At 43.7% G+C, this 12823-nt stretch overlaps 1 protein-coding gene across 1 annotated transcript in view; it reads left to right on the top strand.

The window, feature by feature from the left end:
• LOC148047432 (uncharacterized) overlaps positions 1–12823 on the top strand; it is a 52166-nt gene that overhangs the window by 17764 nt on the left and 21579 nt on the right. The window contains exon 8 of the mRNA XM_087711394.1: positions 8866–8872. Coding sequence (XP_087567520.1) covers positions 8866–8872 — 7 coding nt within the window. The remainder of the gene's footprint in view (positions 1–8865; positions 8873–12823) is intronic.

Below are 12823 nucleotides of genomic sequence, written 5' to 3'. Positions count from 1 at the left end.
TTTTCAATGTTTACCTTTCTTTATTTTGTAATTCTACTTTTTCTCCAGTCACATGTGACACTTCCCTCTCTCACTATTCATTTCTCCATCATGGCGCCCTTCTTTTGAGGTAACATTTCTATAAGGATTCCAGCTTTCTCTCCATTTTGGAACTTGTTTTCTTTTGATGTCTCCTTTTCATCAGGATCATTTCCTCTGGATTATTTTTATTATTGCCAGTTACCTCTTGGTGTTTCGAACCTTCCTTTGGTGGCCAAAGGTATAAAATTGACAAAGGAAGTTGTAATAAAAGAAGTAATTAAAGGAAAATAAATACAAACTTTACTTTTCCTAACCTGTCCATTTCCTCCCTTTATCTCTGTCATCCCCCATATCCATGATGGCGAACCTATGGAGTCATATCCGTTAGAACAAGAGCCAAAAGCTCCAGCGTGCATGCGCACACTGGCCAGTTGATTTTTGGCCTTCCGGAGGGTCGGCAGAGGCTGTTTTCACCCTCACCAGGCTTCAGGAAAGCCTCTGGGGAGGGTGAAAAATGGGCCCAATGGAAGTTTGGAACCCAGAAGCGTCATGGCGCGAACAGCTGGGGAAATAGCGAGCTCTGCAGAGCTCTGTGAAAACCCAGCCGGCAAACCATTATCAAAAGGTCCACGGACCAGAACTGTCCTGAAGGGACGCGGTACAAGAAGAGGCATTTTGGACGACTGCGAGAAGTGAGGCAAGCTCCATGACAGTTCAGAAACAACCTCTTTAAAGATCGACAGTGGGGGTGGCGGCCATTTTCAAATGACCGCTTTGGAGCCGGGGCAGTCGGAATAAGTTTGGGCAAGAGCGGTGTTACAGACGGAGTGCTGGGACTGGAGAAAGAATGGCTGAAGCAAGGGTAAAAGAATTTCCTTTTGGTGCTTAAAATTTTTTTCCGGAGCGTAAAATAGCAGCTGAATGTCACCCGGAACACAGAGGGAGGAAAAGAAAAGGGGAAAAAACCAATCGGTGATTAAATATCAAGCCCAAGAGGATTTTGATTAATAAAATCGGATTTGGAGGAACTGAAAACAAAAAAAAAGGAGGAAACTTGGAAAATTTCTGTATGGATTTAGAGCTTAGGTTTGGTTCGTGGTAATTTTTGACAAAATTATTGACGCGATCGCATAGAGGGATTTTAAAAGGCACCTACTGGAGAGAAGTAGTACAGTAACAATTTCAAACAAAGCCTTGGAGTTAAAACTTCACCTTGATCACAGAGGAGATATACTGAGAATGCTGAAGGAGGGTGCGGTCCCTTTCTTATGTCTGACTGCTTTCTCTACGGCTGAGGAAGAAAATAAAAAACTTTTTGAAGTGGATTGGACTATTCTGGGACCTGGTATTGAAAGGTGGAAGCATCAAGAAGAAGGACTTAATTAACTGTGGAAAAATTATAAAGATATTGAAAGGGTATTAAATTTGAACATGGAGGGTGGGATGTTTGAGGAATTACTTGAAATGTTAAAAGATGCGTGAGCAACATTAAAAGGTAATAAAGAGTCAGAAAAATTGCTAAAGCACTAAAAACAGGAGTTAGGAGAGGAACTGGCAAGAAACACAAATGAGAAACAAAAAGTTAACAGTGTAGAGAAAGAAACAAAAAATAAAAACCAGTTAGACAATATGATTGAGATTTACAGAGGCATAGAAAGAGTAGAGAGGAAAAAAGGAAAATGGAATCTAAAAAAGAAATTAGCCAAAAATAAAGAGAGAAATAGTGGGAAGCGAAAAAGAAAAATCTTGGGGAGGTTAATTCAAAAAATTATTGAAAAATGAGAAAGCCAGAAGAAAAGAAATAATACATATAAAAAAAGAAAAAGAGAAAAAAAAAGAAAGTAGGAACAGGAGATTAGTAAAATATGTTATTCATGGTAATGGTATGTAGCTAATTAAGATGTGATTGAACTCTTAATATTATTAACTGTAAATTATTAAGTAAAATGTTGATTATATGCAATACTGAATTTGAAGATATATGTTATAAAAAAATAGAAACGCTATGATAAATTTGGTTTATTTCTAAAGGGTTAAAAATGAAATGCTTTATGTATATTGAAAAAATTAAAAGTTGGGAAAATATGGGAAGAAAACAACATGGCTAAAAAGGGAAATGGAAATATAATGTAAAATGAATTATGTATATATGAAAATGTTAAAGGAGGAACCAGACTCGGTTTACAAATGAATTTTAAATATGCAACAAAAAATAAAAAACTGTTTAAGAAAAAGAAATATAAATATAAATAAAATTTATATTGTTTTATGTTTCCTAGTATAATTTGATTGCTTATTAGTAACCTATGACTATCACTAAGTGTAACTCTATTAGTAACCCGAAGAATGTGATGATTCTTGATGAATGTATTTTTCTTTTTCTTTATGTACGCTGAGAATATATCCACCAAAGACAAATTTCTTGCGTGTCCAATCACACTTGGCCAATAAAGAATTCTATTCTATTCTAACTTGACCCGATGCCACTTCCTTTCTAGATAGGCAATCTTAGACAGAATCTTTCCTTCTACTCCAATGCCCATTATCCCAGGCTCGCATGCAACAGGATATCTCTCTGCCCGACAGCCCCGCTCCCCACCCCCCGTTGCTCAGGATTGCTCGCAAGATCCACGCCAGCAGCCTTTGGAAAAACCGACCACCCCTCGGCCCCCGTCCAATGACAGAGGGGACTGAGCATGCGCTCTTTCTCACAGCTGGAGGGAGACACGTGCTGCCCGGGGCAAAAGACGGGGCGGGCATTAACCCTTTCCATACCGCGTCCTACTCTGCTTCCCCCCGCTGTGAGCCTTAGGCTGAGCCTTTGCAGAGGCTGCAGGGAAACCTTTAGTGGATGCAGAGATGCACACCTGACTCAGAGTTCAACGAGTGGCGGGCTTTTCTTTGGCGGTGGAACCGTGCATGGAAAGAAGGAAAAGTTCATCAGGTTCGGAGTTGTGAGAAGAGGGGAGCCCGGGCTCCCAGGTTTTCCGGCGGTCGGTCCCTTTGCATGCACGAGCCAGGTAGGGCGGGAGGCAAAGCTAAGGACCCGCCGCATTGGGAGAAACGAGGATGGCCAGAAAGGAGAGAGCCGTTTGCCCTCCGTTTCCACGGGAAAACCTCTGCAGGGAGGGAGAGGTCGGCTTTGCAAAACAGAGAGTTGTGCTTCCAAATCAGCCTTGACTCCTGGAGCGTTTCTTGCAAATTTCTTGGCCCCGTTTTCAGAAGGGGTTTCCCTCGCCTTCTCTTTCCTAGGCGAGAGAAGTGAGCGATCGGAATCCCTCCGGCTGGCATTGCATGCAAGACTGTAAGTCCGGGTGCAAGGCGTTGCGCGTAAGGTGTGCAAGGACTTCAACTCGGTTTCCCCCTTTCCCCACCATCTCTTGGTGGCTCTGCCGACAGGTAAATAAGGAAGATGTTGCAGGATGGAGGCGCGCTCGGGAATGAGGTTCATCATTCGCACAATGTGTTCGATTAGGCTAGCGTTTTAGTCCAGTTTGCCCACTATAAGGTTTGGGAGCTGGATGCAGACATCGTCAATTGGCCAAGTTTGAAAAATACTGGATTCATTAGGCTAAACCTGGGAAATAGGTTTCTAGGATGTTCCCGATTTAAAAGATAATGTTAACGCTGGTTTATTTATAAACCAGATAATGTTAAGAGCTGGTTTATTTATTCAGGTGTTAGTTGTTGGAAGAAATGTCCTCCTAGGATCAGCTCCAAGTGGGGGAAAAGACACTGGAGACATGGAGGCTGCTTGGAAAGATGGCTTGATGGTGGACAGAAACACATGGCTTGAGCTCCTGAACAGAAAAGGTAGACCAGGTGCTTCTATGTTGGGTGAAGAAGAGAGCTAAAAAGGGCTTGCTGGGTTTTTTAAATACTCTGTTCGGCCCCATCTCTCTGTTTCCTGTTCCTGTGTAAGAAAAATATTCTTATTGGTTATCAGACTCCCATGGGACCATGCAGGGGCAACTCTGTAGGCTGTCTTGAGTCCAAGTTTGGTTGAGCATTGCTTCTTCCCAGGTGCCCTGTGGTGAGATGGGTAAAGGGTTAATACTATCATGTCTTAATCCCATCATCCTGGAGCTGAAGGGAGGAAACCCTTTGTTATGTAGAATACACTTTCTTGGGCATTTTAATGGCCCATTAAGAAAAGTGGGGGCTATTAAGAGTGAGTCTGTTTCCTGCCTAAAAACATATTTCTCCATTTCTAATCCAGAGATATGTAATATTCTGCCTTTTCAATATTTCCTAGGATATTTCATTTTTCAAGGGGCGGGGGAGTGCTAATTTCCTACATAGTAATGCATTGGATGACAGTTTATTCTGGCATCTGGCGTTTCCTTAAGGGTTTGGGCAAGAGGTTCATGGGATTCTGCTGGCTAAAGTTTTAATAGAAATTCAAATGTTGATTGATTTAGTTATTCAATTCACTCATCCCAGTTGCTCTTTGTAACCTCAAACATATATGATTTGGATTGTGCTGAGATTGCAGGCAATAGAAATCCAAAACATTTCTAAATGAATTTATCCAATATTTGGAGTCCTCGACAGCAGCTGATCTAGAAGGGCATTCCAGAATTTACTGCAGTAGCCAGTCTTTCTAATAAGACCCCTCCCCTTCTTCCAATCATTACTGGGCACAACTTAATTTCTTATTTTGATTTTTTTTTGAGCGGTAGGAGGATGCTCAATATTCAAAGGTGTTGTCCTATTGAACACCTTTTTTTTCCATTTCAGATAAGTTGGAAATCATACCTGGTTCCTTTGGAGACTGAAGTAGCCTGTGAGGAAAGAGAGCAGAATGGCCTCAGGAGATTTTGTGATTAGTAAGACCTGTAGAAATACATGGATCCATTTTGGTGCTGGATTAGAGAGCAGAGAGGAAATGAAGAGGCAACACTCAGCAGATGCAGGAGCTGGAAAAGGCCATCCAGCTGCTCAACCTTGGGGTTGTGGGAAGAATGGGGCAAGTCCTGGGCAGAAGAGCCAAGAAGAAGCAGCCAGCAGTTCGGAGCTCCAATTCTTTCACTTCAGAAAAGTGCAATTCCAGGAGGGGAAGAGTCCCCGAGATGTTTACAATCATCTTCACTACCTTTGCCATCAATGGCTGCAGCCAGAAAAACACACCAAGGCTCAGATGATGGAGCTGGTGCTCCTGGATCAGTTCCTGGCCGTCCTTCCCCCAGAGATGGAACAATGGGTGCGGGAGTGTGGAGCGGAGACCAGTTCCCAGGCGGTGGCCCTGGCCGAAGGCTTCTTGCTGACCCAGGAGTCTGAGAAGATGCAAGGAGAGTTGCAGGTGTGAGAATGTAATTGTGGCAGTTGTAATTGAATTTGTCAATGTCTCTCTGGTAGAATTTCCTGGGATTATGAACTCCTAAGACCTCTATTCTCACTTTCCAAATTCAGTGATGGACATTGGGGTCTGCTAGATTGAGAGTGCAATATGATAATTCATTTCTATCTCTGTACTCTTCCCTCCTTTATCGTGTCACATCATTTCTAGAAGTCTTTAGAAGCTGTGACTGAGTATCCCGAGGAGAGGGAAGATTCATCCAAACCCTCTCAAGACCTGCAGTTAAGGGAGAGCCTCCAGAAAGATCAAAGTCAAGTTGTGATGCCAGGTAGGAGAGGCTCTTTCCATGTGATGTGAGGGTTGGACGTCCTGCCAGCTCTTTTGCTTGTCTTGAGTGGAATCTTGTTTCTGGCTGTTTCTTTATAATAATTTGCTTCTACCATTTTTTTTTTTGTCTCACAGATAATAGAAAGCTGTCCTCAATATTTTTAGAATCACTTCTTTCTGTTGAAGCTGAAAGAGTGGCTGAAACTCTACCACAGGTAGGAGAAGAAATATTGGAAAGGTCCATGAAACTTGGGTGACTTTCATTGTGTTCCGGGATTTAATGTATAATATTGCTGTTTCTATGCAGGGCAAATTTTAGAGCAGGTCATTGTAAATTCACACTGAAATTAAGCTATCTGTTCCTTCTGGTGAGCTTTCTTCACCCTCCTGTTTCAGGCTCAGATTTAGTTGACCAGATGTTGTCTCAGATCTTTTTTTGCTCTCCCAGGGTCATTCTCAGATACCCTTACAAGCTCTCCAACATTTACATGAAGGTGTGGAATGGGAGTAAGGGTTGGCCCCTCAGTGAATAAACTGAGCCAGTGATGGCAAATCTTATTTCCCTCCAGTGCCAAAAGTGCGTTTGTGCCTGGCCACACCCGTAATTAAATGCCCCCTATGTGCCCACCTGTGCATCCGTGTGCAACTCCCTCCCCCCCGCTGCCCCCCCATGCATACATGGCTTTTTTGGAGCCTGGGGAGGGCGAAAATGAGCTCCCCGACGGTTCCACCACAGAACCGCATTCGACTAAACCGCGCTCGACTAAACCGCGTAGCTGACGTCATCAACAGGGCGACAACAGCGCGGAGACAGAAGCACGCTGTAAACGCTAAACCTAAAATTAACCCCTAAACCTAACCCCCCTAAACCTAATCCTAAACCTAACCCTAAACCTAACCCTAAACCTAATCTTAACCCTAAACCTAATCCTAACCCTAAACCTAACCCTAACCCTAACCCTAACCCTAACCCTTAACCTAACCCTAAACCTAACCCTAAACCTAACCCTTACCTTAAGTTGAATCGGCTTGCTTTCAAAGCGCTATTTAAAGCGCCCTTCTTTCTCCGCGCTCGCTGTTGTCGCCCTGTTGATGACGTCAGCGACGCGGTTTAATCGGGCGCGGCTTAGTCGAGCGCGGTTTTGTTGTGCCACGTCCCCGACAACCCTCTGTGGACTGGAAACGGCTTGTTTCCCAACTTCCGGTGGGCTTGGTAGGTCCATTTTTCGCCTTCCCTAGGCTTCAGGAGGTGAAAAGAGTCTCCTGGAAGCCGAAACAGCCCATTTTTCGACTTCCAGGCTTAAGGTGGCTTTCCTGGAGCCTGGGGAGGGTGAAAAATGGCCCAACAGGCCTACCGGAAGTTCATTTCCGAACTTCCATTGGGCTTGTTTTTCACCATCCACAGGCTTCAGGAGGCTTTCTAAAGCCTGGGGAGGGCGATAATGGTCTCCTCACGCTCTCTGGAAGGCTGAAAATGAGCTGGCCTCGTGTGCCCTCAGATATGGCTCCGAGTGCCACCTGTGGCATGCGTACAATAGGTTTGCCATCATGGAACTTAGAGATTGGCAAAGATGTCAGGGGTTTCTTATATGTCCTCCCCACCCTAGGAGGAATTGGAACCATTGATAAGTATTAGGTTTAAGACAACAATTAATTGACCAAGAAAACCATTTTAGTTGGCTTCATTAAAAGACATTTCAAGTCCTTCTAACTTGATCAAATATGTTTCAGTTGTGCCGTCAGCCAGAAACTGGGTGATCTCATTTTAAATTCTGCAGAAGATGCCCATTTTGTTCACTGGATCTCTCTCTTTGAATTGGGGAAAGAGAAATGCCAAATTAATTTTCTATTAATAGGAAAACTTGTCTTCTTGTTTAGGATGTTTTGTCCTTTGAGGAAGTGGCCGTGTATTTCTCTGAGGAGGAGTGGTCTCAACTGGATGCTGACCAAAAAGCACTGCATGGAGAAGTCATGCTAGAGACTATCCGGAATTTTACTTCCCTGGGTAATAATCCCTATCTGGGTTCGAAACGTAGAGAAGATATGGGGGAAGGGGGCTTAGATATTATATCACTTTTTATTTATAAACTGTCTTTATTATTTTTTGTAAATAACACAAAGCAGCAGACATCCCCAATACTCCTTCCTCTTCCTGTATTTTCTGTACAACAAAACCCTGTGACATGGGCTGGGCTGAGAGAGACTGGTCCAAAAATACTGTATTTTACAGACTATAAGGCGCATCGGTGTATAAGACACACCAAGATTTCGAAGAGGTAAGTAAGAAAAAAAAGTTTTTGTCCTCCCTGGCCCCCAGAAGCACTCTGCAGGGTTCAGCAGGGCTGGGGAAAAATGCTCCTGTTTTTCACCAAAATAGGGGCATTTTTCCCTTCCCCCAGACCTGCTGAAATCTGCAGAGTGGTTCTGGGGGGTGGGGGAAGACAAAACACCCCCATTTGTGGTTTATAAGATGCTCTGTTAGGGGGGGAGAAAGGTGCGTCTTATACTCCAAAAATATGGTAAGCCCTATGTAAGATAATCAGCCAGACCAGACATGTCAAACACAAGGCTCGTGTGCCAAAACCAGCCCACAATGGGCTCATATCTGGCTAGTGGGGCTGCTCTGGAGATGGCAAGAGGGTGACTCCAGTGGCCCAGCCTGTCCAGGCACCCTGGCAGGCACAGGGGATATGATGAGTCACAGGTGTCTAGTGCAGCGGCAGCCTGCCAATCCTTTGGCTGGCGCACTCTGGGGCTGCACAGCCAACACAGTGCAGGTGAATCCGAATCCTGTAACTGCCGGGCCGGGGGAGGCATCACCCATGACTGCCCCAGCAAATGTAAAGTTCAGGGAGCTCCCATTCCCAAGGGGGAGCTGGGACTTCCTGCTCCACCCCCACCTGGGCTCCCACAGGCGACCCTGACATGAGTGACTTCAAGCTGGCCACACCCACCTGCCCCCTCCCCAGGGTAACCACAATGCTGATGCGGCCCTCAATGAAATGGAGTTTGACACCCCTGATTTAATGATAGATTTAAATGGAATAATATTTTGACCCCCTAGGCAAGATGAGTGCAAAAAGAAGGAGCTATTCCATCGAGTTCAAGAAAGGAATCGTGGAGGATTCTCGGGGCAAGAATCTTGCGACTTTCTGCAAAGAGAAGAAGTTGGATCTCCGAATAGTCCAAAAATGGCGAACAAAGTATGATAATTTCAGTCAACAGGTATTCGAGGGAAATGCTAAGAAGCGTAAGTGTGGATCAGGTCGCCAACCATTCTTTCCTGAGCTGGAAGACATCATCTGTGAATGGATTGCTGACAGGAGAGCACAGGGTTTAGTTATACGCAGGGCTGATATCCAAGCATTTGCCCTTGCAAAGGCACTACAGTTAGGAATATCCCCAGAAGAATTCAAAGCCTCTAAACACTGGCTGGATAACTTCCTTCATCGATATAAACTGTCTCTAAGAAGATAGCACCATTCAAGCTGGAAGATACTGAACTTATTAAACATAAGCATTCAAGTCCTGTGTTCGGAAGATGCTATAATTAAAAAGATCTATGAATGTGCAGAAATGGACAGAATGACGGGTTGGCTGAGGGACAAAGGAGAAACGGAACATTATCTTAGCTGGAACTTATGGTATATGTGGGCGACAAGGAGAACAGCAGGGACTTAAAATGGGGAAAGTTAAAAGTGAACATGGGTATTGTAATAGATCCCTGAACTTTGTAATGAGAAGATGTGGCTTAGAGACCTAACAATTAGGAAGGAAAGAAAAAAGTTGGGCTGTGAATGACTGTCACCGCGGGGGGGGGAGGGGAGGGGGGGTTGTATGTTTAAAATTGTATTTGTATGTTTTACTCTTTAAAAATGTATAACTAATGAATGCCGATACAAAAGGCTGTATATTTACTTTATATTGTTATGTATGTGTTGTCTTTTCTTATGTTGTTGTGTTTTTCTTTCTGTTTTTAAAGGTAATAATGTTTAATAAAAACTATTTTTTTTAAAAAAAGTCCTGTGTTGATGGCATCAACTTTTCTAAGTACCAACTCTCCAACTTGATTGCTGTGGATGAAGCTGCAATGATAATTGATCGGCGGGGTGCCTCGTCAATCTACATTCACTCTACTGGTTGTGAAAGTGCACGTGTTTTGGCAATTTGTCTGGATGAAAAGAAAGCCTCACCTCTAGTCACTAAGGGCAAGAAAGAGAGGATTGGACATTTCAGGCATTTATGTTCTTGAAATCGAGAAAGCCGTTGTAAGGAAGTGGGTCGATTTAATGCTGCCACTTGTTTTGCGAGGTGGCCAAAGAGCTCTGCTAGTCTGCGATTCAGCCAGCGCTCATCGTGCTAAAAATATGAAGAACTTCCTGGCAGAGAGAAGAATAGGTCAAATAATGATTCCAGCAGGAATGACTGCCTATCTCCCGACTTGATATTGTAATAAACAAGCCATTCAAGGACCATTTGCACATGGAAATCAATGACTACATTAAAAATAGAATGGCGCTAAATTTGGGGTTTGGAGAGTTATGTCGATGTTCCAGAAGATGACATGACTATTTGAATAAATGTAGATTGTTGTACAAAATGGGTGTCAAGCTCCATTTCATTGGGGGGGGGGGCATTAGCATTGTGGTAGCCCTGTGCGGGCATGGCCAGCTCTACGTTCCTTACATTGAGATCACCTGTGCCAGTTGGAGTGGGGAGGAAAGTCCCAGCTGCCTCTTGGGGATGGGTGCTCCCCACCCTTCCCATTTGCTGGGGCCGTCACTGTTGTAACATAAGTGTAGGCATGCATAGCTATGCTGGAACACGTATACAACAGCAGTAATCATTTACCATAAGACCAGAGGTCACAACCTGTTAACTCTCAGAACTAAGTAGGGGTCAAAAGTTTGCATGCTGACTCTGTAGTATTAAGTAGGGGTCAAAAGTTTGCATGCTAGTAAAAGATTTATTTGCTGATTATGGGCATTCTCTAGGTTCAGAGGTCTACATGGAAGTAAATGAGTTACCATATACCATAGACTTGTACAACCATGATTGGTCCACATAGATCTTGTAACTCCACCCTTTCCTTGTGTATGCTCAATAAGAGGCCTCCGGACTCTGTTCCGGGTCGTCTCATCCCGAGAGAAGACCTGTGTCCGAGTCTTCCTTCATCATTGGCCTCATGGGCGACCCACGGAGAAATCGCACGTCACAGATGGGGCAGTGGGCCGGAGTCTTGTTCCGCATGTGCAGTGGAGCTGGAGGGCAAGGCTGGACAACGGGGGCTGAGCATGGAGGGCCCACGGCATGGGCCAAGCTTGGCCGAGGCCAGTCCCTCACCATCCAGGGCAGCTGTGCGGGCCAGATATGGGCCCAACTGGCCTGCGGGCCTTGTGTTTAGCATGTCTATTGTACGTGAAAAAAATAAGACATCACCTGAAAATAAGCTCTAATGCGTCTTTTGGAGCAAAAACTAATATAAGACCTGGGCTTATTTTCGGGGAAACATGGTAGTACTAACAGTCACTTAATTTTTAAGTCCATTAAAGGATGCACACAAGGGAAGCCGTATCAATGCATGGAGTATGTAAAGTCCTTCTGTTATTAGAACTCCCTTATAGTCCATCAAAAGAATCACAAAGGAGAAAGGCCAGATACTGTAGGTGGGAGACATCTGCCTCATTGGCACGTGCTGCAATCCACAAAACTGGTACAATATCGTGACCATAAAAATAAAATGCCTGCACTCACACTTGTGTCTACTGTGAAACCGTGATTATGAATGAATGTGTTTTTGAATGTGTCTTTGTGTCCCTGAATACTCACCATATATAAATATATAGGTAAAACTCGAAAAAATATAATATCATGCAAAAGTTCATTTATTTCAGTAATGCAACTTGAAAGGTGAAACTAATATATGAGATAAGGCTAATTACATGCAAAGAAAAATAGTTAAAGCTGTGATTTGTCATAATTGTGATGATTATGGCGTACAGCTCATGAAAACCCCAAATCCACCATCTCAGAAAATTAGATTACATGCAATCGATAAAACAAGGATTGCACATAGAACAATATCGGACCTCTGAAAAGTATAAGCATGCATATGTACTCAGTACTTGGTTTGGGCCCCTTTTGCGGCAATTACTGCCTCAATGCGGCGTGACATGGAAGCCATGTGGTCCTGTCCACCAATAAACCATCTTTCCAAGCAGCCTCCGTGTCTCCAGTGTGTTTTTCCCCACTTGGAGCCGAACCCAGAAAGACATTTCTTTCATCAATGCCAAAGGTCTTCAGCTCATAAAACTCATATTTCCTGCAGCATTTTTCCTCCTCAGCACCTAAATAAAACTATTTTGTCTTTTTCTTCTTCATGGTATGAGCTTTGTATTTACTTTTCAGTATTTGCCTTTATGGCATAATTCTATTTTTTTTCTCCAGTCACATGTGGCACTTCGCTCTCCCACTGTTCATTTCTCCATCATTGGTGCCTTCTTTTGAGGTAAAATATCTAAAAAGGCCCGCAGGTTTGAGCTTTCCCTCTATTTTGGAACTTGTTTCCTTTTGATGTCTCCTTTCCATCAGGATCATTTCCTCTGGATTATTTTTATTATTGCCAGTCACGTTTTGGTGTTTCCAACCTTCCTTAGCTGCCCAGAGGTATGGATTTGACAAAGGCAGCTGTAATAAAAGAAGTCATTAAAGGAAAATAAATGCAAACCTTAATTTCCCCAACCTGTCCATTTCCCCCCTGCATTTCTGCCATTCCCCCCATATGTCCCATCACTTCAGGGCTGAGTCTGGCAACAAGCACAAGGCACAAGTTGCGTTTCAAAGAGAAGATTTGACAGGATTTTGACTCGTTTTTGAAGCCTCTTCAAATTTCCACAGACTCTTCTGAGAAGCTGCTCTTGAGGAAAGCGACTTTTGAGCCTCCACAAAAATTTTCTCAAACATCCTAAGTAGTCTTTTTTAGGCATTAAAAAGAGGAATATCTACAAACTGATGCCTGCTGGAGATGCCACTTCTTCTCTAGATAGGCAATCTTAGAATCTTTCCTTCTAATCCAATGCCCATTATCCCAGGCTCCCATGCAACAGGATATATCTCCCCCCCCCCCCCCCGTTTGCTCAGGATTGCTCGCAAGATCCACGCCAGCAGCCCTTGGAA

The sequence above is a fragment of the Thamnophis sirtalis genome, unplaced genomic scaffold (assembly GCF_051295495.1).
Source record: "Thamnophis sirtalis isolate CommonGarterSnake01/CBP01778 unplaced genomic scaffold, rThaSir2_p1.2 scaffold_3, whole genome shotgun sequence".
Taxonomy (NCBI): domain Eukaryota; kingdom Metazoa; phylum Chordata; class Lepidosauria; order Squamata; family Natricidae; genus Thamnophis; species Thamnophis sirtalis.
Note: the sequence above shows the minus strand (reverse complement) of the source record. Positions and strands in the feature narration are given on the sequence as shown.